The 26,985-nt window shown below is 34.3% G+C and overlaps 1 protein-coding gene across 7 annotated transcripts in view; it reads left to right on the plus strand.

Moving 5' to 3' along the window:
- Positions 1-26,985, plus strand: part of LOC136982586 (uro-adherence factor A-like) — a 114,364-nt gene that overhangs the window by 52,158 nt on the left and 35,221 nt on the right. For all 7 annotated transcript variants that reach the window (XM_067279112.1, XM_067279113.1, XM_067279114.1 and 4 more), the window contains 3 exons: positions 8,307-8,394; positions 20,660-20,740; positions 24,253-24,306. In XM_067279112.1, the coding sequence (XP_067135213.1) occupies positions 8,307-8,394; positions 20,660-20,740; positions 24,253-24,306 (223 nt within the window). The remainder of the gene's footprint in view (positions 1-8,306; positions 8,395-20,659; positions 20,741-24,252; positions 24,307-26,985) is intronic.

The raw sequence follows: 26,985 nt of genomic DNA on the forward strand, positions 1-26,985 counted from the left end.
CGGTAAGTGGGAGTTGCAAGTTCAAATCCCACTCCGGTCTGATTCTGATTTTTTTTTTTTTCTTTTTTTCAGACTATTCTAAAATTGTATTTTGTGAAATATTCTAAAATTATTTAATAAAATATTAAATTATTATAATTATTAATTTCAATAAGAGATGATGCCTAACATCTATCTCTAATACTAAATTACTTAATATCTAATTATTAATAGTTATGAAAAAATAACCTGATTACTTACGTCACTCATTTGGTTTAAAGTTTATTAACTTGTTCGAATCATTAACTATATTAACCTTATTTAAATGACAATCTTTGCTTAGCTTAAGTGGTATTTCCTTAACTTTTATTGATGAATAAAAAATAATTTATTCTAGCATTCAGAGCATCTATTATCAATATTTTATCATACCTATTCACATAATTTTTTTTTATATGCATTCTATCAATAATAGAAAGAAAGGCATCTTTATTATTTTTTATTGCAAAATATTTAAGATATGATGCCATATCGGCAAAATAAGCTTCTCAGCAAACAAGGTCCAAGATAAAAACAATGTGGAAAAAAAAAACAAAACAACACGCAAAAACAAATAAGTACACACAAACATTAACCCTTAGCCTGCCGTTTGCCACGCCCCCTTATTTTGTAAAACAGCCAAGGTCAAAATAGGTGAATCAGGCAATATTATTTTAAAAATTCACTAAAAATTAAATTATTATCTTATTCATATGAAAAAAATCGCATATATTTATCAATATAGTTCGTTTTAAATACGACATATTTCGATAAAGTTTGTTTGAAAAATTTATGAGAAAAAAAAATATATGTATATGATAACTGACATTCAGACTTGAAAATTTGTTACTATTTGTCAAAATTAACATTGCCTGGTTACTTCATTCTTATTGTCACTGAGCCAATACCATGTACAATATTGTTCTGTACAATTTGATGTAACATTTATGCATGTACGTTTATTCGTTGTGAAATTATCGCACATTATATCAAACATTTGTTTAAAATCTAAACTTTATTTTGCTTTCAACTAATATAATGAACTAATATACTTTATTCATTTTATATCAAACAAGATTATTTATTTTCGTAATAAACATACGATTACTAGTAGCAACAGATGTAACATTTGCTGATATTTTAGATTTAAAAAATAATTAAAAATTAAAAATTAAAAAAATATATAAAATATCAGAACTGAAGGTCATAACTTGAATATTTATAATGCATTAACATATTATAGCTGAATAAACTTATTATAGCATTAATGAACTTATTATAGTAATATTATTGCATGAATATGCTAAAAATGAAATAAAAAATTATCAGAAAATGAAAAATTAAGGAAAAAACATCGATAATTAAAATTTTTTACATCTACAAAACACCACCTGGACAAAAATATGTGAAACAGACGATAAACAAGACGATACCGTCAAGTGCTGACATCTGTTGTCGATAAATTTTATAAAAATCGATTTTTAACAGGGTAACGATGAATCGGTACCCTGGCCGTTTTGCGAAACAATCAGGGTAACGATAGATCGGTACCCTGGCCGGGAAAGGGTTAAAGTACAGTCAAGATCATTTCAAAGTTGACAACTGAAAAAATTGTTTTTCTTTAACATTTAAAAAAAAAATGCATTTTTTATCTGTTAACTACTCTGCATAGTGCTATAGCCTTGTTAAACATAAAACAATAGATAACTGATTATTTTGTTTCACCAATAAACAACAAGTAAAATATTATTGTATCAGTTGAAAGTTTACAACAAAGAAAAGATTGTAAATACAGTAAGAAATTAATTTCAAATTGGTTATAACACAAAATTTAATTCCAGAGTTATCAATTAAATGGTTTTTTAGTATCAATAAGAAAGTATGTTAAAGAAGAAAGATTTAAGTCTTGAAGAAAGAGTTCAGATCGTATATGAGCAGAAAAAATGACAATTTGTTTTCTATTATTGCAAAAAAGCATCAAATATTACAAGAAGGAATCAGAAAATTAGCGGTCAAATATTTAAATAACAATACAGTGAGAAATTTACCACGGGGACACTGTCCTAAGGCCACAACATCGAGAGAGAATTCCATGATTTTCCGTGAGCCCACCATAAACACTTTTATAACAGCTAAAGAAATAAAAGAAGAGCTTGCGCTTGAAGCCAGTGTTTCAACTATTAAGAGAAGAATAAATAAAAAAAAGTTTTCATGGAAGAGTGGCTCATAGAAAACCAATTATTTCAGCAGTGAATCAGAAGATAAGACTAGCTTTTACCAAAAAATTTGTGGACAAAGCCCCTGGAGTTTTGGAAGCGTGTTATTTGGAGTAATTAGTTAAAACAAGAGTTGCAGGATGCTAAAAGACAGAAAGTTGTTTGGAGAAAGAAAAATCAAGCATTCAATAAAAATAAAACTGTGGAAACAATAAAACACTCACCTTACATAAGGGTTTGGTGGTGTTTTTCGGGTTCGAAATGGGCCATATTGTTCAAATTCGTGATCACATGAATGCAGTAGATTACAAAAGCATCAGCAAGAAAAAAGGGAATTGAAAATAAATTTGATTTTCAACAAGACAATGATCCCAAACATACAGCATTGCTTCTCAGAAAATATTTCAATGAAAATGATATCAAAGTTCTTGAATGACCACTGCAGCCACCAGACTTAAATTTAATAGAATATCTGTGGGACAAATTAGACCACTGTATTCCTTCTAGCCATAGAAAATCTTTATCATTGTATTGGGTTGTTCAGAAAGTTCGTAGCGATTTTTGATAGCCGACAGTTGAGACACCGATTGACGCAAAAATGATTAGAATTGTACAAACCAATGAATATTACGATAAATGACCTTGAGATGCGTCCGTTACAAAAAAACCGTTAAGATTATTCAAATAGCGTTTAATTTGGCTCATTGCAAAAATGGATGCGAACAACGTGCATTATCGACACTTGTTTCTTTTCTTTTTTCGTAAACGCAAAAATGCTGTACAAACAGCAAAAAAGATATGTGATGTTTATGGTGGGAGTGCTGTATCAGAATCAACTGTTCGAAAGTGGTTTGCAAAATTTAAAATGGGTAATTTCAGTCTTGAAGATGCTCCTCGCTCGGGAAGACCTCCTGTTATCGAAGAGGACCAGATCAAAGCATTATTGGATGAAAACCCTCATTACACAACTCGAGAGATTGCAGACATAGTGAAGTCATCAAACAGTACTGTATTTCAACATCTAAAGAAGCTCAGATACGTGAATCGTTATGACATTTGGATACCTCACGACTTAACGGAAAAAAACTTACTGGATCGCATCTCCATTTGTGATTCTCTTGAAAGACGAAATGAAAATGACACTTTTCTGAAGCGTTTAGTGACAGGTGATGAAAAGTGGATCATTTATAACAACATCAGCCGAAAACGATCGTGGGGTAAGAAAAATGAATCACCATTAAAAACTCCAAAGGCCGGTCTTCATCCAAAGAAGGTCATGCTCACTGTCTGGTGGGATTGGAAAGGAATCCTGTACTATGAGCTGCTTCCACAGAATCAAACAATTGATTCTGATAAGTATTGTTCCCAATTGGATAAGCTGAACATGGCAATTAAAGAAAGACGTCCGGAACTGGCCAATAGAAAAGGCATTGTGTTTCACCAAGATAATGCCAGACCTCACACGTCTTTACGAACACGCCAAAAATTATTGGAACTAGGCTGGGATGTTTTACCCCACCCCCCTTACTCACCCGACCTTGCCCCGTCGGACTACCATTTGTTTCGTTCTCTACAAAATTCCCTTCATGATAAAAACTTTGATACTTTGGAAGCTTGCAAAAACCACGTGGAATCAGTTTTTCGCGGAAAAAACTGGAAAGTTCTACAAAGAGGGTATCATGAAGCTGCCCCATAGATGGCAACACGTCATTAAAAACAATGGCGCATACATAATGGAATAAAAGTATATTTTTAGTATTAAAACAATTTCTTTTATTTCTCTTAAAAATCGCTATGAACTTTCCAAACAACCCAATACAAAGAGGAATTATTTAAGGTTTGGTCAGAAATTGGGCAGGATATCATTTATAAATTAACAGTATGCAAAGTTGACTACTTCATGTAATTCAGGCCAAAGGTGGTCCAACAAAGTTTTGATTTGACTCTTTCTGAATGTTTTATTTGTGTTAACTTTGAAATGGTTTTGCCATACAACACAAATTTACAATTTGTAAAATGTGCATAATATTTTCTTCAAAAGTTTTTGATGGATTTAATGAAAAATTAAGTCTTAAAAGTAAAATTACTGTGAAACTACCTATCAGATGGCATAAGCAGCATAAGCAGCTGCTTATGCCATCTGATGAGTAGTTTCATAATTCCATCTGTGTGGAATTGAATGGGTTTCTGATTGAAGATACTATCAATGTGATTTTTTGATACTGTCTAAGGATTGAAATTCTATTCCATTTAAATTATTCTTAAATGAACAAAAAAGATTATAGTCTGAGCTGTGAATGTTCGTAGCAAATCTTATGTAGTTCTGCAAACAGGAAAACATAAAAAGAAGCACAAATCAGAAATATGTATATATCAAAAACTAGTTTTATTTGCTTTGAACTGGTTCTCATTTTAGTGATTTCAACTTACAGGCACTTGATCCATACATATATTGAAACATTGTTGTGATTTGTGATTATTGTATGTGTATATATATATATATATATATATATATATACATATATATACACACATACACATACAATAATCGGATGTTTTCTCTTCAACAATTGGAGTGATTGAGTTGCGACAAAAATCCACGCTGGAATACTTAAAATTATAACTTAGTCTACTTACAAACTAAGGAAGGGAAGAAAGATATATGGTTAAGGATTGGAGTAGACGAAGAAAGAAATACCCAGGAACTTTCAGCCATGTGGTCTCGGATGGGTCACTGTCCTGTGGTATTTGTCTGATTTCTGCTATTCTTCTTAATTTCTTTTTTTCTCCTTAGTATACATTTGCTGGGGTATCCTCTTAGTCTCTTACTAAGAACCTTTAAAGGGAGAGCTTCGAGTTTAGTCACAATAGCCCTTAGCCCTCAATCTTTGTTTAGGATTTGGAGCTCCACACAATCTGACCTCACTCATCAGTCTTTCCTCTCCAACTCCACTTTTATAGGACCCTGTCTCTAAATGATCAGGAATATGACCCTTCTCCAACTCTCTTCACAAGATCCCATTACCTATGATCTGTCTTTGTGATATCAGGAGTATGACCCCTCTCCTTCCTCACTTGATGAACTCCAGACCACAACTGCCCTTCCTGCGCTTTCAAATCTCTTTGGTCTCGTTGCTCCTTTTGTTTCTTGATGTTATTTCTAAGAACTGGTGATCCCACCCGAGGGAAAAGGGATTAGGGAAAGAAAGTTGTAGAACAGTGAAGGCGAAAAACAAAGGAAATACTAAGCCTAAAATATAATAATTAACAAAAATGTATGGCCGACAGCCACAGAGCAATATCAGGAGAAAATATGCAGGGTGACTCAAAACATCCCAGTTAGTCTCGAAGTTTTTGGCACACTTCAGTGATATGTGGCCATGCATTGTCACGATAGAGTACCACTCCCCATCGATTTGCAAGTTTTAGGCATTTTTGATGCACTGCAGCCTTCAGTTCATCAATTTGGAGACAATATTTACTGGAATTAATTGTTTGATTGTTGGGTAAAAGCTCATAAAGAACTCCTTTCCAATCCCACCAAACTGAAATCATTACTTTTATGGGATGCAAATCAGATTTAGGTTGTGGCACTAGCAGATCATCTGGCTTACTCCAAGATCTCATGTTGAATATTGTTGTAAAGAACTCATTTTTCATCACCTGTTATTAATCGCTTTAAAAATGGATCAGCAGCATTGCATTTTAAAAGTGAATCACAAACACCATGCTGAATAAGGTTTTGTTCACTTAACTGAAGGGGAATTCAAACATCATAATGGGAAGTGTATCTAAGGTTAGCCAAATGTCTGACGACAAATGTTTGAGATATTTTTAAGGTATCTGCTATCTCTCATGTTGTTCTATGCAGATCATTTTGGATTAAAGCCATTATGGACTCATCTTTTATGGTTGAGAGCTGTCCTGACTGAGGTGCATCTTCAGAGAAAAATTGCTCTCCTTAACTTTTGCAAACCATTTCTGGCATGTTCAATCAGTAACTGCATCTGCCCCATATACAGCGTATATCTTCTTTTGAGTTTTTGTGCATTTTTTCCTTTTCTGAAATAATAGAGCCTGAGATGTTGAAAATGCACCTTCTTATCTTCCATTTTAATGTTTTTTTTTCTTGAAAGATAACAGAATTTTAAAAAATAACTGTAATTAGACTTGTGTATTAAATATGCAAATATACATAATGCCCACCTAAACAAGTTAAAACTTGATAAGCATGACAGATGACGAGCAATTATGTAAATACTCTAATCAACTTTTGTTTCAACCCTGTACAATACACATTGTTTATTTATTATTGATATGTTATATTAATTAATGTTAGTATTATTAATTTATTTATTTTGGTTGCTACTTTTTATATATTATTTATTTCTAACATAGTATAGTATGCTACTCACGCCAAGTAATAGTAATAGGAAGTAGAGCTCACTGTGTGCGGCATTACCAAATATTTTTCTTCAAAATATTTGGTAATGCTGCACACAGTGAGCTCTACTTGCTATTATTTATTTATTTCATTTTACATTTTTTGTATTTGTTATCTTAAATTTGTGTTTAAATTGTGTGTGTTGAAACATTGTTGTGAAATGTTCCACTTAAAAAAGTTTGAGTATGATATTACACCTGACAGTGATCTATAGAAATTAGATTGAAAAGATTTGTGAAGATATAAATAAATATTCCTTAGAAGCATAAAATGATTATAGAAGTTAGTTAACTATTTGAAGTTATATTTTCTCTTGAAGTGTGCTGATTTTGGGATATTTTTGTTTTCTTATCTTTCCTCATATCCTTTTACAATTTTAAATTTCCTGTGGACTGTTTCTCTTTACTGCAAATATGGAAATTTAGACATTCTTAAAACAGCAAGAAATCGGGTTTCAGTTATGAATATTTTAAAGACCTTCCTCAGGTAGAATACAAATTCATACTTAGTGAAAAGAATATAGTGGATAATTTTCCAAATATGGAATGCCAGTTGATTAAAATTAAAATAAAATTACATATAAATACATAGATAAATAATGAAAAAATAAAATTAGATACATGGATAAATGATGAAAAATAAACATAAATAAAACTAAAAATAATAATAAAAACAATATAAATAATAAAACATATACAAAAACAAGTAAACATTGTATAAGGTTAGCATCCCATAATGTATGGAGAAGTCACTTCTGGTTATGCCAAATTCAAAACAAAGCAGACCTTCCATCCTGTAATGTGTATGTTGATATTTTTATATTTTTATAATTGATGGATGACCCTGTTGCACATAATTGTAAAACTGTAGAGCCTCTGCATAATGTATATGATGTCTATTTCTAATACTTTGATAATTTTAACATGTTACCAGTAAAGTATTATTTGAAGTATCAGAAATAGACACCACATACGTTACATGGAGGTTCTATACATTTACGAGTGTGTGACAGAATCATTCCATCAATTATAAAAAGATCAATATCCTCTCTGTGGCATGGAAGGGAGTTGGACTTGGCATAACCAGTAGTGACTTTTCCATATGTCTATGACATGCTAACCTTATATATTTGTTTTATTATTTATATTGTATTTTATTTTTTTTAGTTTTATTTATGTTTACTTTTCACCATTTGGCCATGTATCTAATTTTATTTTTTTTATTTATTGATGTATTTATATGTAATTTTATTTTAAGTTTTAATTTAAATTAACTGGCATTTTAAAGGAAAATTATCCATTGTTTTTTTTTGCTAACATAAGTTTGAATTTGTATTCAACTTGAGAATGGTCTTTAAAAATGACCAGAAATATTTATAATTAAATTGTTTTTTGCTGATTTTAAAGGTTTTATGACTATCTGTTTCTGTTTATTTCTAGTAGCACAGAGGTTGTTTTAAACATTTAACAAAAGGAAATAATTTTTAAATTTAAGATTTGTGAAGAAGTGTAATTGCCGAGCATTCTTGTAATTATTTTCAGTCACATTTATTGAAATGTGTTTTTTTTGGTATCTGTGAATATGACTGTTTTGAAAATAATAATTATTGTATTCCATTTAATTTTCAGTATGGACACATCAGATCTCAGTGTAATATAATGCAATCGTCTATTGAAGCTGTATGTGTTGACCAAGATTTATCAAGTATAACAAAAGGTATGATTAAGAGAAATTTGTATAAATTTTATTTATTTATTTTTTTTTTGATCAAACGGAATTTTTTATTTTCAAAGTTTATTAGAAGAATAGTAAATAAATGGAATTATTTTAAAGTAATAATAATAATACCGTATTAGCCCGAATATAACACGATATTTTTCGTCCATTTATTTTTCGTTAAAAAATCGACTCACGCTAAATTCGGGGTTCAAGTAATGGAATGTAATATAAACAAGGACATTTTCCTACAGAGGTTGAAACGCGACTGAACGTCCGACCAATTCCTGGCTCGACCGATCACTTCAAAACAACCATGTAATCTAGTTAGTAGGCCTGCGCTTTTGTTTGCATAGCGCTACTATAGTAAGGCTATGTCTCCACTCGTTAACGTCTCGCGCGACTGTTTTGTTTCATTTGTTTTTTGCTCTAGTGACTAGCGATGGTTACTTTACTATTTTCTTTATTGCCCATAAAAAATGAGTGTGAGTAATAAAGGTAGTGTTAAGAAAAAAGGCTCATCAAAGAGTCAAATAAATAAAGGTACCAGGAGAACCTACGATATGAATTTTAAAATTATGGTTGCAAACGAGGCAGAAAGAACGAACAACTTGAGAGCTTCGCCTATGAAGAAAAGATTCAAGGAAATATAAGAATGCAAATTCTTCAAGAAAATCTTTTAGTGGACCTAAAAAGGAAGGTTTAATGAAGTTGAGCAGCGAGTGTTAAAATTCGTAATAGAAAAGCAAAATGAAGGGTGTCCAATATCCCGTGAAGTCATAAGATTTAAAGCGTTAGAAGAGGCTGTTAATTTAAACATTCCTAGAAAGGACTTTAAGGCAAGTATGGGTTGGTGTAGAAGAATGATGAAAAAGAACGGTTTATCACTACGACGGTGGACAACTCTCGTGCAAAAACTTCCTGACGACTTTAATGAAAAATTGTTGGCTTATCAGCGCCATGTTATATCATTACGCAAAAAGCACAACTACAGTCTTGGAAATATGGGAAATGCGGACCAAACACCAGTCTATTTTGTCATGCCTTCCGACCTTACGGTAAGTAAGAAAGGTGAAAAAATGGTCTGCATTTTTTCATGAAGTCAGCTGGTTAATGCTGGCTGTTAATGAAGTCAGCTGGCAATGAAGTCAGCTGGTTATGAAAACTCCAGAATTACTGTTATGCTTGCTGTTACTGCTGACGGACAAAAGCTTCAACCTTACATTATATTGAAACGTAAAACAATGCCCAAAGAAAAGCTGTGTCCAGGAATTGTTTTTCAGGTCCAAGAAAAAGGTTAGATGATAGAGGAGTTGGTATTAGACTGGTTGAATGTGATATGGGGGAACTGGCCAGGTTTTCTGAGAAACTTTCTCTCCATGCTAGTCCTTGATGCATTTCGAGACCACCTTACAACAAGTGTTAAGGAAAAAATTGAGGCATTGGATTCCGATCTTGTAATAATACCGGGTGGTATGACTTCTCAGTTTCAAATCTTGGATATGGTGGTTAATAAAGCATTTAAAGAGAATTTTCGAAAAGAATACAACAATTGGCTATTATCGGGCAATCAATCATTGACACCTTCAGGAAAAATAAAAAAAAACCCTCAGTCTCTCTTTTAGGAGAATGGATTGCCACTGCCTGGCAGAAGATCGAACCTGAATCGATAGTTAAAGGTTTCAAGAAATGCTGCATTTCCAATGATTTAAATGGGACGGAAGATGACATTTTGTGGGAGACTGAAAGCAAGAATGAAAATACTGATGATACCAATGTGACGTCAATGAGTTCTCATTCTGAAAACAGTTCTGATTCTGAATGAACATTTTCGTTTTTTGTTGCTACTTACGTTAATATTAATTTTGTTTTACATTACTTAATACAAGTTAAACTCATGTCAATAAAATTATTAGCTATAATTACCTAAATAAATGCTTATCTGATTGAATTTTACTTTCTTTGAATACTTTTATGAGTATTATTTTTTTCTAAATATCTTTATAAAAATTTCGGAGTCGCGTTAAATTCGGAGTCGCGTTATATTCGGGCTAATACGGTAGGTCTTTTTTGCATGAACCTTAGTTTGTTACAAGGGGGTTAAACTGTAATTTAAAAGTGAAGTTAGTAATATTTAATAAATTAATATAATAACTTAGTACAAGATAATACAAAATAAAATACACAGTAGTAATCAATTTTTGGAAAACAGTAAATTAATTATCTTTCTAGGATTTAAATCTCATCAAATAGTTTTTCCTACTTCAAATTTCACACAATGGAAAAATATGTTTCCAAGTTTCATACGTTTGCATGCAATAATTACTACACATTTTGTCAGACTTTATTATTAGTCTACTATTATATGTCAGAATATAATTTCGACCACATCTCAGTTGAAGAATTAATTGTTTTACATAAATTGTCCATAAAATAATAATCCGTGCACATAAAAGTTGTTTTAATACTACGGTATAATTGTGAAAATGCTTATTCTTTTCTGGCAAAGATCAATCTTCTTATATGCTTTGTTCGTAACACTTTTAGAATTGATATTTGATAGCTTTCAATCAAATGAGATTTTGAGACAGTCATAAGACTAATGTCAGAAGAGAGTGATTTCATGTCCATCACAGTTTTCTACATTCAAATTCAATTCAAAATTTAAATTATTTTTGAAATTTACCCAATTTAAAATTATCAAATTAAACTTTACAACAAATATATTCTACATACTGTAATTATATATTAGGCAAGAGACGAGAAAATTAACATTCAGGCGTTAAACTATGTATCAATATCGCTATAATTACTAGCGATATTGGTACATAGTACTTTTGATGAAACTATTTTCGTCTTCGTCAGGTAGATAATAACGGTTAAAATCCTTTTTCGAACCAAAAAATATTTTTGAAATGAACAAACCGCTTTAGAACTTTGGAACAAGACCAATGATGGAACTGAGCAAGAAGAAATTTAAACATGCGCACGTGGTGATGTAGCGCATGCGCTATAAAATACTGAGACGTGGAGCTAGAGGTATTGTCTTAATCTGTTATATAAGTTGACCCACATAACAGGCAAATCAAGCGTGGATGTGTTGCATGGATTTTAGTGCAGCGGTAAAAACGCCTGAATGTTAATTTTCTCGTCTCTTGCCTATTCAGTGATCGGTGTGAAGTCCACCATCGTTACAATTAAATTATATATTAATCCATCATTCAGCTGAATTGTTGTTATAATAATCTTTCTCTAGGCTTGTTATTATAATAAACATTTTTCCTTTGGATTATCATAAAAAGCTTTCCAAGCATTTGATAACATGTCTGCATCTCTTATATTAATGCACTCTTTCTGCTGTTTTAAATATCTGTAATATTTCCAAAAATTTAGTTTCTTCTTTATTAAAACTCTTCTTAAGAAAACATTTGTAATTTATTGCTTATTTGTACTTTGCACTGGTTATTGGTTGTAAAGTGTCTTATTTAATTTTAAAAAATCTAATTGGCTCTGCTTAAAAGTACCTCAAAGAAATTTATGGTACCCTTCATATATTTACATGCCATTTTATAGATTAGTGATTTCACAGTGTTCTTATTTTTGTCATATATTAGAAAATATATTTAATTTTGATTCCTTTCTACATTTTTCTTACTTTCAGTTTAAAAATATTTGTAAAAGAAATTTTTCCATGCTTTGTAAAAGAATATTTGTAAAAGAAATTTTAAAAATATTAAATATTAAAAATATTTGTAAAAGAAATTTTTCCATGCTTTGTTCTATTGTTTTATGATAATTTAATGTAACTTTTATCCTTTGATTTAGAAAGTCTAATCCTAAATGAAATTATTTTTTTATTATAATTACCAATATTGTAGAAATGCCAGATTCCAACTGTTGGAATATTTTTATATAGCATAAAAATTTTTTTGAAGGTTTTGAGCAAGAACAAATATTTATTATTTAAACCTGTGATGATATAAAATTGAAGTTTTATGTTATCATTATCTGAGTGTTGGACTTTATATTTGTCATCCTTGTACAGTACTTTGTCATCGCGTCGTTTATCATTATAAACTATATTACTAAAAAAAAGACTGTTTTCCATCTGTCTGAAAAACTTCATGTTTATAATTACATGCAAATATCTTATCATTTATAAATAATCTGTTATATTGCAATTTAACATTCCTAGCTCCTTTTGATTGAGAATAAGGTAAATGTATATATCAGGTATGTTGAATAAGCTGTGTTTCAAAAACATTAAAACAAACAATTTTTAATGTTCGAATTATTTGATGCAAATTAATTTGGCTATTTATGTCTGCTCCATTATATAGGTCCACCTTCTGCATATTAATATTTTATCCTGGAATTCTCTGAATAAGACATCAATATTGTTGAGGATCCTTCTGATATGTAGGCTATGTTGCCATGCTTATGATATAGTGTTGTTTTCTTTATAGTTTATACAGCATAAGGGAATTGGAAAAACTAGAAATATACTGTGAAGACCACTATTTCCCCCCTCCAAAAATACTTTGATGTTAGCATTTGTGAACTACTATTTACGACATTTGTAATAATTTTTGCTTAATCACTTATTTTTACTTTTTTTGCTAATTATGTATTCGTGTGAACTTTGTTAGAACTTTAACTGTATCTTGAACAACAACCGAAGTTGTAAGAGGAAATTCGCCTATTTTACCAATCTAGGGACTCCCCCTTCTCCAAATTTTAATATCGACTTAAAATGATTTAAATAAACAAATTAGAATAAAATGGTTTATTATCCAAATCTCGCAACATGCCAAGGAAAAGAGGAAGAAGCAATTAAGTAATTAAACTAATATATAAAGGATTAAAAACATAAAAATGGGAAACATTGTACTTCCCCCTTTCGGACTTCTACAATGTTTACACATCAAACGAAGAATTTAGTCAAAGCAATCAATGAATAATGATGAGAACTGTCACAAAACAAAGATGAGTCATTCATTCATTCATTCATTCATTTTAAGTTTATTAAGTACCAATTTTAGTACATGTCCCTGTTCCGCTTTGGGCACTACCGGGAATAAAGGCAGGTAAATTTACAGGTATGCTGATATATAAATTTTCACAGACACAAATGAAAGAATTGAGAGTAAATTAACAGTTAACCGCGCGACAAACTTTGCGCATGTCGGTAAAACCGTACCAACAAACAGGAGTAAGGAACCCAGCTGGCTGTGCGAGCATGCCTTTGCTCTTACAGTGCCAGCGCATAGGGACAGCACAAAAAGACAGAACACTCGCGGTACCCCTAGCGGAAAGTGAGGTTATGTGTGATTTGGCTAATCTTTCTAGCCAGGTTGTCGAAAGCCTGGAAAATTTCCCGTGTCCTCCAGAAGTCAGCCGGATCGCAGGGCCACCCCACACCCTGCTCCCGAAGTAAAAGCTGTAACTCGAGTCTATGCTGATCCAATATCATGCAGTCATTTAGGTAGTGTAGAGCACCATCCCCAACGTTGCAAGTCGGGCACAGTGGTGATGTGCCGTGGGCAAACCTGACCAGATAAGCAGCATACCTTCTGTGATTTGTGAATACTTGAGAATTATAGTAGTTGGGGGTGTATCAACTATTTTGCAGGAATGTCTCGAGGTTAGGAATAAAGGTGTGAGTTATATGATCTTCATGTTGGTCCCAGCTTTGCTGCCAGAGAGTAAGAGTCTCTTTACGCAGAAAGTTGCGGAGTGTGCGTTGACTCAGTTTGCAATACGAAATGGAGAGGGATTTGTCCGTGGCAGCCTCCTTGGCCAGAGTATCCGCTCTCTCATTTCCCCGCTCACCCTGGTGTGCTCTGATCCAGTTAATGTCAAAAGTGCAACTGGAAGCATGTAAATCCCTTCTGATTTTTTCTGCAGTTGGATGTTGGTTTCTGCTAGTTAAGAGGTTCAGGGCAGATAGTGAGTCGGTGAAGATAGAGACATGCATATTGTTATAATTAGTGCTGATATGCTCCACTGCTTTGCTGATAGCCCACATCTCTGCTTGAAAAATAGTGCACTTGCAGTGCAGACGGAACTTTTGGTGGTATACTTCATTATCTTCATCGTATACGACGTAGCTACTTCCCACGCCATTGTCATGACATGACCCATCTGTGTAAACTTTTAGGTCCGCACTAGAAGTACTGTCATGGGTGACCAGATAGGATTCAAAAGGTGGAAGGGTATTGCCGAAAGGTGATGGCCATTCAATATCTTTGTTGTCTATGTTTTCGGTTTCAGTCTGTATATTACCTCCCCACTTCAATTTACAGTAACGTTGCTTCTGAGTAATAACAAGATCGATAGGCGGTTTTTTGCACAGAACCTGTAGACAGATGTTGCTGGTCGTGCGGTAAGCTCTTGAGATCAACAGAAGAGCACGTCTCTGTGAGGAGTATAGTTTACGTCTGGGGTGAACCTTGGTGACAGCCCACCCCCATGTGCCGCACGCATAGGTTGTAATTGGTACATAAATGCCATCATAGATAACCGACATGGCCTTGGAATTGAGGCCCCAGTTCCGTTTGGCGACTTGAGCAAATGCCTGACATATAAGTCCTGTTTTCCCAGTAATATATTCTATATGGCTATCCCAAGCTAGCCTAAAGTCAATAATAGCACCTAGATATTTTAGAGTGCGTTCCACCTTGATGGTGCTGCCGTTCATTTTCAAGTGGGGCGGTCTCCGGTAGAGGTTACTCTTTTTAAGCCTGTTAAACACAATGGCTTTCGTTTTCTGTGTGTTGAATTTAAGCTTGTGCTTCTCGCCCCACTCATAGATGCTCTGAAGCATTCTGTTTCCCTTATCCTCCAAGACTGCTCTCGATCTACCCTCTAATATCAAGAACACATCGTCTGCGTACGCAATACTATGCGTTTGACCAAAGTTATTTTCCAAGAATGCATTGAACATAACATTCCACAGGAGTGGTCCGCACACCGACCCCTGTGGGCACCCTTTGGTTATGCTCTTTGAAACAGCTTGTGGCCCACACTGGTATATGGCCTCTCTTTCCTTAAAGTAGTTAATGATGAGACTCAGCAGGTTCTTCGGACAGTCAATTTGGCGAAGCTGGTGTGTCACTAGGGGCCACCAGGCACTATCAAAAGCTTTTGATATGTCCAGGCTGACCCCTAGGACATACTTGCTGTCTTGTAAAAGATGCTGAATTTTGTTAATGGCATTTTCTATGGCATCTTCTGCCGATTTTTGCGGTCTAAATCCGTATTGCGAGTCGTTTAATTTTTTGTGATATTCTATGTGCCAGTTAAGGCGCTTGGTGATTAATTTTTCGAGGATTTTCCCCATAATCGGCAGTAGTGAGATTGGTCTAGTGTCGGTTAATCGATCCAGGCTTCGGGACTGGAATTACCCGTGCCCTCTTCCATGCTCTCGGAAATGTGCCACGTTTGAGGCAGGTATTATAAAGATTTTTTAGATGGTGTGGGATGGTGTTCCACAATTCGATTACGATTTCAGAGGTTATATCATCAATACCCGGCGCTTTGCGCCGTCCGAGAGTGGTAATTGCCCAGTGAATTTCCTCTACAGTAAACAATGGTGTATCTTCAGTATCATTTAATTTATTTAAGTCAGAACGGAGATGCCGCTGCCAATCAGTGTCAGTCAAGGGGTCATCATCCGGACAGTAAGAGTGGAGTTGCAAAGTCATTGCTTGTAACAGTGATGGGAGCTGTCTACCTTCTTGCAGATCCGTCAGGATCTTTGTTCTCCGCAGTTTGTTGGAGCACATTTTGGTAAGGTAGCCCCATGGATTGCTCGAGGTTCTTGTGCAGAAGTCCCGCCAGCTGCGAAGTTTTTCAGCCTTAATGGTCTTCTTGTAGATACGCTGACAGGCGAGGTAGGCCTCCTTGTGCTGTGCCCTGGTATTATTATTACGACATTTCTGGAAGATGTTCCTTAGTTGTCTAGTCTTTCGGCGCAATTCACCGATTTCCCTAGTCCACCAGGGGACACTTCTTTTACTAATCGACCCTTTTGGAATGTACTTTTCGCAGGCCGTTGTAATTATTTCAATGTTGTGGTCAATTTGTTTAGTTGCTGAGCACTGATTGTCGTCGTAATCTTGTATTAAGTTCTCTTCCAAGTAGGTTTTCATCTGTGTCCAGTCAGCCTTTGCGACTATATATCTGTTTTTAGATTTCCAAACATCATTGTTCCTGTTTCCTTCTAAGTCAAACGAGACGTAAGCGTGATCACTGAGTGAATCCTCCTCCAGCACTCTCCAATTTGTGGCTCTAGTATATAACCCCGAGCTGCAGATTGCCAGGTCAATCCAAGAGTCTCCCCTGCTGGAGCAGAAAGTAGGGGGAGAGAGCGGGTTATTTAAAACGAGGAGGTCATTTTGGTGAAAGAATTCCTCAAGTGTTCTTCCTCTGCTATCTAAGCGATCCCCTCCCCAAGCAGGGGAATGGGCGTTAAAGTCGCCTGCCAGCACGATGTAGGCGTCATGAAACAAGTCTATTATGTGTTGGAGTTTCTCCAAAAAGCCAGCGTCATCTGTTTCCCCTGGAAAATACACGTTCAGAATGACGATCCTTTTATCATTGACTGAGAGTTCTGTGATGATGACATATTCATCACTGAGTTTAGTATGATGCATGATTGGAAGATTTGTGTTGGGCACCAAAGTGACTGCCCACGGGTACTGGTTAGTGCCCTGCAGGATTGGGCAGTTAGTAGGTAAACACGCAGGAACATTAGCCCGACAGTACGGTTCCTGCATCAACACCAAGTCATATTTTTGTAATTGTTTTCTAATCAGAGAGGTGGCCGAAATGCTCCTCTGGGTATTGCTTTGCAGAATCCTAATCTTGCTTTCAAAGTTCAAGGCCATATTCAGTTCGAGATAGGAGGTTATTTTTAATACGTTGGAAGATCGGGCATTTGGTATTTCGGGCGTTATGGTTGCTATCTTTGATTTTTGCAGCTTTGCAGTTGCAACAAATAGGCTCTTCCTTCTTTTTGGGGCATTCCCGGAACAGGTGATCCCCTCTGCATTGGCTGCAAATAGTTGTGGATTGGGCACACTCCTTTGTTGTGTGTCCATACTGGCAGCATCTAAAGCACTGCAGGACCGGACAAAAGTCCGCAATCCTGCAGCGTGACCAGTTTAGATTCACTTTTCCCAGGTCTATCAGTGTTTTCCTAACGGAAGGGGAAACTTCTGCTGTCCAGTTTTTGAAGGTAGAGTCTTTCTTACCCATGTGAAATTTGATTTTTAATTGCCTTTCAAACTCTTCTTGGGTATACTTTTCCTGTAGAATCTGATTTTGGGCATATATTTGGTACGGGAGACTCTCCCTGTCAATATCCTTGTGTATCGAGAATAAAACCACGTGTGGCCACCTCCTTTTTGGAGCATGTGCTGTTAATTCGGGGATATTAGCCTCAATACATTTTTCTAAGATAGCGGCATCTCCCTTGCCGCTCAACTCCACTGCCACACCACCACCTCCTATCCTACGTACTCTTTCCACTCCAATATTTAGATCTGAAGGCCTTATCTTATCCTGCATAATCCTGCGGGTTGAGTCACTATTACAGTCATCCTTATTTCTACTGTAGACCGGCAGAACTTCGCGTGGGGCATTGGGTTTTGGAGCTACTTGGCATTCCCTAGTCTTTCCCCCCGTTCTAACAACGGAGCTGTAAAGAGGGGCAGGAGGTGTCCGCTGTATTACTTTGTCTTCTAAGTTACCTAATTTATGAATTATATTAGAGACTGCTGCAGTGATATTCTCACTATTCTTTCCCATCGTATCTGCAAGGTCTTGCCTAAGCTCCTTTTCTATTTCCTTGGTGATTATCTGATCTTGTACCGTCTTTTTTACATCCCAAATTTCTTCCTTAATTTCCCTTAGAGATTCTGAGTTTCTATTTTCAAATGCCCGAAATGTGCTTACAATATCCTCTATTGACATCCTTGGAGACTGGTCTTTGTCGGACTTTTGAGTGGGCAAGATGTCCAGTATCGTTGTTTCTGCTAGGTTAATCACCCTAGTGAGCTGCTTTATAATGAGCGCTTTATTTGCCCTTGTGGACAGCTTACCTTCCTTATTAACATTAATGTATTGTTTGGTTTCTTCCACAATCTTACGAGACTCCTCCAAGAACTTTTCCAGTACCACTCCTTTGTATTCTTCCATGGTCGAGGGTGCAGACAGTTGCTTTGTTGTCATTTCACAATAAAAACTATATCACCATTGCCAGAACAACAAGAGAACAAACGTTTATAGTGAATAAACCGATAACTAAGTGTATAAACCCCAGTGTGTATATTGAGTACCTATAGCCCCAAAGCTGAAGATGGTATTGAACAGAGGTAGCCTTGTACCAACAACTCTGCACCCCCAGGACAGTGCCTGACAATGCAGAGAGAAAAGAAAGATAGAAACTTAAAACTAATTAAAAACTAGTTACAATAAATTAAACAGATGGCAAAGCATAAGTCAATAACATACAGTATTGTCCTAGAGTAGTTTCAAAACGTTTTACAATCAGAGTACTTTCAAGAGCGATGACGTCAGCTTCAACGTCAGTCCAGAGACCGTTGGCAATGACTTCAACAGTTCAGTGGAGATATCTCTTCAGTTTTAAACTTGCCGCCATTTAAATTCAAATTAGGCTAGGGGCGTGAGAATTTGACACTGCGACGATGAGAGGGTCCGCTATCCGTCGATGTACCCAAATTTCCCGATTAAAGTTTCAGAAGCCCTATGCGGGCCGTTGAGTGCTGCACACAAGAAGTACCACCGTAGGAGAACGGGTGAACCAAAAGTGACCAAATTTGGGAGATTCACTCACTTATTGATGGTCGAGCGTCCGCCGTTCACACTTCCGGAAAAACGATCAGGAGAGTTCCGGAAAATCGGTTCGAAGTTGCGTTGACTTTACATTCCCGTATTTCCGAAAATTCTAGGTCCACCCTGCCAAAATTAGTGTCAGCAGGATCCTCTCTGATAGTTCTTACCAAACAAACACAAAATACCAGAACAAAAACAAGATATCCCAGCGAAAACGCGATAGACTTAGGAGCTCGATTTTCACACACTATCTTCCATCGGCACCGATACTGAATCCACAAAGATGAGTCACATCAACTCAATGATGACTCTGCAAAAGTTTGATGTTATTACCAAACAACAAAATACAATCATCTCAGCTACAATGATGACACCGCCAATAAATTACCATCCGATGACAAACCGCCAATTTATGATCACCGATGACAAACTTTTTCATGCTGAAAGTGTTTACAAAGGAGAGCTCCAACCTAATCAGAGCAGTAAGTGAGAGCAGGCAAGAGAGTAGACCAGAGACGGTCAGACTGAACCAGGACAGGGGAGAACCAGAGAGACAGAAAGAGAAAGACATAGAGAGAGAGTGAAACAGGATCAAGAGAATGACAGACGGTCTGAACAGACAAGAGAAGACATCTTGTTTACCTGGTATGTTGTGAGTCACATAGTTTGAATACCCCCCCGTTAGGTACCCCCATGTTTTATAGATAAAGATAGGCAAATTTCCAAAAATCAGATTTGATAACTTTGTTCTGAACTTCATTTTTTTGTTTTTTTTTTTTTTTTGGCTAATAAATTTCCTTTAATTGATTATATCTGACTCTGCATTCTTCCTCCTGAGAGGCTCATTTCTGGACTTCAGAGTGACTCTTACCCTCGTGCCTTAGTCATTTACTTCGTCTCAATTGGTGGTGTGTCCGGTAAAACACCTGGTGGCAGGACTCTATTTAAAACATACTTAATAACATACTTAATGGCCCCGAACCCCACAATACAAAACCAGCAGAGCAAGGAACTGTATAAACTATAAAGATGATAACAGTATATCATATGCATGGCAATATAGGTATCAGAAGGATCCTCAACAATATTGACGTCTTATTCAGAAAATTCCGAGATAAAATATTAATATGCAGAAGTGGACCTATATAATGGAGTAGGACATAAATAGCCAAATTAATTTGCATCAAATAATTCAAATGTTTGAACTAAGTGGCAGTTAATATTTGAACTTTGGGCATTCCAATATTCAAACAATTTTTATATCACAGCATGCTCTTATTTGTGGAAAACTGTAGTAATAAATAATCAGTAAATTTGAATAAAATTATATTTATTTAATTGCAATTACTTTATTAATTTCTTAATTTGCATATTTAAATTACATATTATTTGGGTTTATTTGAAGGTGTACATTCTGAAGTAAAAAATACACCAGAGGAAAAGATGCAGAAGAAGAAGAAGAAAAATGTACGTCAAGAAAATTCAGGTAAGATGTTAAATTGCTTTTATAATTGTTATAGTCATGAATGTCTTATAAAATATGATGTAGCAGCTTTCCAATTTTATGTAGTTACCTGGAACTTAAGATATCTTATATTTCATATTCATGAAATGTACTATGAGTGAAAATATTCACAGTTACAAATTCCAGTACTTAAGAATCTCTTTCAAAACTTTTTATTTCCAGTAACAATAATAATAATTACTTGCTTGAACAAACATTTTCAAATCTCTTGTCGAGAACTGCTTCAGGTTCAATAATGTTCTAATATTAGAATGCCCAGAGTTCAAATATTAACTGCCACTTAGTTCAAACGAACCCGAAGCAGTTCTCAATAGAGATACGAAAACGTTTGTTCAAGCAAGTAAATATTATTTTTACTGGAAATAAAAGGTTTTGAAAGAGAGAGTACTATGAGCGACATTGTATTATACATGACAAAGCTGAAGAACTTGATAATGTTGGTGTCTGATCTTGCTCACACACACAAGTTCTTCAGCAGATTGGAAAGCATTTTTAGTGATATATTGGGTTAGCCTGAAAATTTATTGCAATTTTCAGTGAATGACAATTGAACACACTGGAGGATGTTATAGCTATTAAATGTATGACATCTGTGCATATAATGAAATATGACATTGAGATGCATATGTTACAAAAATGTTTATTAGGACTTTTCAAATTACATTCAATGTGCATCTTTGTTTAAATGGAAACAAACAAGATGCATTATTGACATTTGATGTTTTCCTGTTTCCAGAAAGGCAAAAACCCATACGAGCGACAAATGAAATATGTGCTGTTGGAAGTAAGTGGCTTGCTAAATTCAAAGATAGTGTTTTTAACCTAGAAGATACTCTACACTCGAAGAGTTGGCATCAATGAAGATAACCAGATTTAAACTTTAATTGGAAATAACCTTTAACACAATACAGAAAATAGCAGAAATAGTGAACTCATCAAATAGTAGTGTATTTGATCATTTAAGAGTTTGATTATGTGAATCAGTGATTTCACACAATTTGGCTAAAAAGAACTTATTGGATTTGATTTCTGTCTGTAATTCAGTTCTGAAACAAAACAAAAATTATTCATTTTTGAAATAGGTGAAAAATGGATCATCTAACAATGTTAATGATCATGCAGGAAACAAACTAAACTACTGTTAACCACTCCAAAGGCTGATTTTTTTTTTCCAAGAAAGGTCACGATCTTTGTGTGGTCGGACTGGGAGGGAATTGTATACTGTGTGCTTTTCCCCCATAAACCAATAAATCCATTCTGATAAGTACTGTTCCTAACTGAACTGACTGACTGACAGTAATATTTGAGAAATACCCAGAATTAGTCAGGATTCTTCTTGTTGACTAATTCATTGTGAATCACCATTGTGACACCATAAATGTTTTGAAAATATGAAAAAATGATTGGAATGTGGCAGGGATGTTTTACTTTGCCCACCATATTTACCTAACCTTGCAGCATTAGACCATCACCTGTAACCTTTGTAACAACTCTGGAAATCTGGAGGACTGCAAAAATCACATGGAGTAGTTTTGATGCAGAAATCACAATAAATAAATAAATGTCTGTAATTTCAATATGCATGCAACTTTCCAACATTAAAAATGTAATTACTGATTGCTGCTTTATTAGGAAGACACAGATGAATTAGTATTTAACCTATTGTTATTCAATGACATGACACAACAAACTGAGACTGCATAATTTGACTAAATACACATAGCTACTAAATAGTGTGGTCACACATTTTTATTCCTGTACTTTGTAGAACACTGCAGCAGGAAACCTCATGCATCAATTCACACACACACACACACACACACACACACACAGTACCTTCAAAAAATTCCCGGAATTGGTTTATTACTCAAAAGTATGTGTACAATTAACAAATTAAGTAACATGTTCCTCAAAGTATTGTTCTTTGACAACTGCATACTTTGCCAATAAAGGTATAGCTTCTGAGAACATTCTTGGAAGCCATTTCACAACAGTGCCTGCAACACAGACATTGCACTCTGTGTAACCTGATCTGCATTTTTGAAGTGGCATCCTTTGATGGCATCTTTCAGCCAGGGGAAGAGGTCCACTGTGAGTATTCATGGCACTGTGTGTTGGCAAACACTGCATGTTCAGTTGTGATCACAGGATGAAATAGCAACTGTCAACTGAAATTCTCACTGTCTTGGCAATCTGCTCAAATAACTCCTGACTGTCTGATCTCATGATCTCGCATACAACCAATACAAACTTTTTTCAGACGTTGATGGACAACCATTTTACGAATCATCGGTGATCTGTTCTCCTTGGAAGTGTTTTTGTCAGTCATAAAGTTGAGAATGCTTCATGGCAGATTCAACATAGGTGTCCTGAAGCATTTTCAAGGTCTCAGAGGGTTTTTTCCTCAATAACACACAAAATTTGATATTTGCATGTTGTTCTTCCACAGACATTTTTGCCAGACTGTTTCACAATGTCTCACTAACATGACCTTCAGTGAATGGTAACTATTGTCTTCATTGTAGCAAGTACAGATTTGTTGGAACACATTTCTATATTCTTGACACGTTTTTAGTTAGCTAAGACATGTAATCATATAACATATGTCTTAGCTAATGCTTTGTTCCCTTTTTCATTGCCTTTAATTGACTGACCCAGGATAATTCCAGGAACTTTTTGATGCTACCTTGTATATATAGTATTTACTCAAATATAAGATGATCTTGCATATAGGATGATGTGACTTTAAAAATCAAAATAAAGAAAATTAGATTTATTAATACAATTTAATTTTATTTCGTCTAATCTCAAATAAAATGGCAAATGCACGTAAATGCGCACACAATCCTGCAAAAATTACAGGCATTTTAAACTTTAAGGAAAAATCTTGTAAAATCGACAACATAATTTGTTCATGTAAAGTTGAACAATTAGGATCCTTTTTTGCCAATTCTTAACAGTCGAATCCACTCTCCATTGATTACCCTTATGAGTTTCTCCGAATTCTGATTTCCGAATAATCATCTGTTTTCACATGGATATGGATTAAAACTTATATCAGGCTCCCATGTGATTTTGGAATCAATTCAAAAGCTTTGCTTTTCCTATTGCTATTCGTCTTCACTCCTGACAATACACAAGAATGATTGAAACGACCCAGATAAAATACTTTTGTTTTTAAACACCAGAGGGTGAGCAACTGGTAAAAAATGTGAACACACGGTACACAAAAATTATTTCAGAAATGCAAAGAATCCTTTGCTCGAGTATATAGGTTGACCTTAGTTTTTGATACAATGAAAAATGAACAAAAACCTCGTCTTATATGTGAGTAAATACGGTGTATGATTTAGAATTATTTAAATTTTTAAATTAGAACAGTCTAAAGAATTTAATTATATTTATTGTAATCAATTTTAATTCTAGTATCTAGAAAATTAAATTTTAATAGTTATTTATTTTATTTAAATCAGATGGAAATACATTACAAGAAATATTGCCAAGTTCAAGTTTTGTCAGATCATTTGGTATGTTTTATTTCTTAAGTTTAAATATTAATTTAGATAATTAATTTAGTTTTTATATAGTAAGAAACATAGATGGTGATTGATGAGATTTGTTTGTAATGAAATCTCATTATAACAAACTTTTAGATCTTCCCTGATCCAAAAACCCATGACAGAATCTTTTAGTTGTATGAAATATATTTATAACAAATTTTCAATTAAACATTCTTTTTCTGTGAATTCCAAAAATTTCTGCAATTCTTGCCTCACTAAAGTAGTTTTGTTACTAGTTCTTTCTCTTTACTATTTTTTGATTGATAAACAACTTTATCCAACAGAAAGGGGGGCAAACTCAGAAATAACTAATGAGTCTCAGATGTACTAACCTTAGGAAGAGCCAAAAGTTGTCATAGATGCAGGCATAAGAATAGAATAGAATTGAATTGAAGAATTGAATCTCTCACAATTAAACTTTACACCATCAATTTGAGGGCAGGTGTTAATAAACTAACCTAAAAGTGAAAACCAAGTGCAAAAAATGATAAACATAATTTAAAACAACAATCATTTTTCAATTTTTTTTAAGTTAATAATATATAAAATTTGGAAAGTTTATTAAATAAGAGCCAAGTTCAAGTTTTAAGAGGGGCATAAATTTATAACCACCAAAATTTAACAGCATCAATTCCTTTTATACACAAGCTACTGCCCTAAATTTCATTTCTTAATCATTACCCCATCCCAAGATATTAAATAAAATAAATGCCAACACGGAGATTTTTTTGTTGCCATTTTTTGATTCAGGAGGTCTCAAAATGTGAAGATTTGCAAAAAACTCAGGAAGGTCAAATTTGACACAATTCCAATATGTTCCCATGTTATATACATAACAAACTGGAAAGTAAAACACTGTTATTTATTTATTATTCATCAATGAATCCTGTAATCTGTTACAAAGTTATAAATTTATTAAATTGTCCCTTAAGGGACAACTTTGTAACAGATTACAGGATAATTTAGATTACAGGTAATGATTAAGAAATGAAATTTAGGGCAGTAGCTTGTGTATAAAAGGAATTGTTGCTGTTAAATTTTGGTGGTTATAAATAGACGGCACAGATAGTGGACAGATAAAGGGGTCATGTGTCATAAATCTAGGGAGTCTGACTTCATGAAGATTTTACTCGTTATTAGCATTTATAATTTCATATAAAAATTGTTTCTACCCTCAAAATTAAACTATTTACAGCTTTGTAATTATTAATAATATATGTATTAAAAGTTGTTTTTTTTAACAAAATCTTGTAACAGATAATGCTGCAAATATAGAAAACAGAAAGCACAGAAAGCACCAAAAAGTGTCAGCTTATTAATGAAAAAAGAAGAAAAACTATTTAATGAGTTGGTAATTGCAAGTTATAAATGGAAGATTATCCACACTGTTTCATAATTTTCATCTACTTTCAAACTGACTACTTAAACACAGAAGTAAATAAGCAAAATAATTGACTTACATAAACCTTTAACTGCTGCGTAATATGAATTCTCACTTAGAAATCAAACGTTTTCTTAACCTCTTCCAGGTTTATCCCCAGGAAAAAATGAGCTGGATCTTCTAAATGAATTTGAACATAAAAACTTTGGACTTGATTGAATGATGTAAAATTCGAATAACCGGATTTTTTAATGTATCCGTTCACGTGGAGTGTTTAAAAATGTTCTAAACTAATGGTCCACGTGCATTGTAAAACAATGTTCTAAAATGACTTTATATTATATAGTGATGCTGACGCTGACTAATCAGTATCGTCAGATCGTGATGAGCCTAACTAGGGCTAGAGCTAGGATGGACTTTTTAATTACATGCAAGAAGAGTCGAGCATTCCCTATGTCAATATTTCGCATCTGACTTCCACCCGGAAACCAGTCTATTCTTAATAAAGTCAAGTGGTTATGCATGAACAGAGCCATAAGGAAGACCAGGAAGTCAGTATATTCTAACTTGAAGAAACTAATAGACATAGAGAATTCTTTATTCCAAAGAAACCCCCGGATCTTAGAGATAGAAAATGCTAAAATTATCAACATGCAGGATAGACTTAGATCCAACATGAAAAAACATTACAGCAAAAAACTGCAGTGGATTCTCTGTTATCAAATACCAAAAAGCTGTGACCAACGTCAATGTCTGTTTATCGTGTGGGACAACATACAAGTTCCTGGATTTGCCAAAGAAATCCTGCAATTTGGACCAGCATTTGCCCCTACTCCTCCAATTAAGAGTACTATGAGATCTTACTTACCTGAGTTAGAAATCCTGTTACTAGGTCTATCAGATATACAAAAAGAATATTAAGAGGGTTAGTCACTTTCAAAATAAAAAAGTTCAGGGACTCACTGGAAGTTCTACAGTTTAGAGAAAACATTAAATGCACAGCTAAGTGGATATGCCAGAACAAGATTACGTTAGTCAGGGCAGACAAAACAAAGCTATTGGTTCTCATGAAACATGAAACTTATAAAAAAAAAAAGTCTGTAAGAATATCTCAATGTAACTCATTGAACAGAGGTTGAAAGCAACTGGATAGATAAGCTACATGCAAGAGTCAAATGGTTTTCCAATACAAAATTGTCTAGCAAATTAAATATGGACAACGTGGTAATGAATACTCTCGTTGTTCCTAAATTGTTCACCTTTGC

The sequence above is a fragment of the Centruroides vittatus genome, unplaced genomic scaffold (genome assembly GCF_030686945.1).
Source record: "Centruroides vittatus isolate TY-2023 unplaced genomic scaffold, ASM3068694v2 contig_854, whole genome shotgun sequence".
NCBI classification, from domain to species: domain Eukaryota; kingdom Metazoa; phylum Arthropoda; class Arachnida; order Scorpiones; family Buthidae; genus Centruroides; species Centruroides vittatus.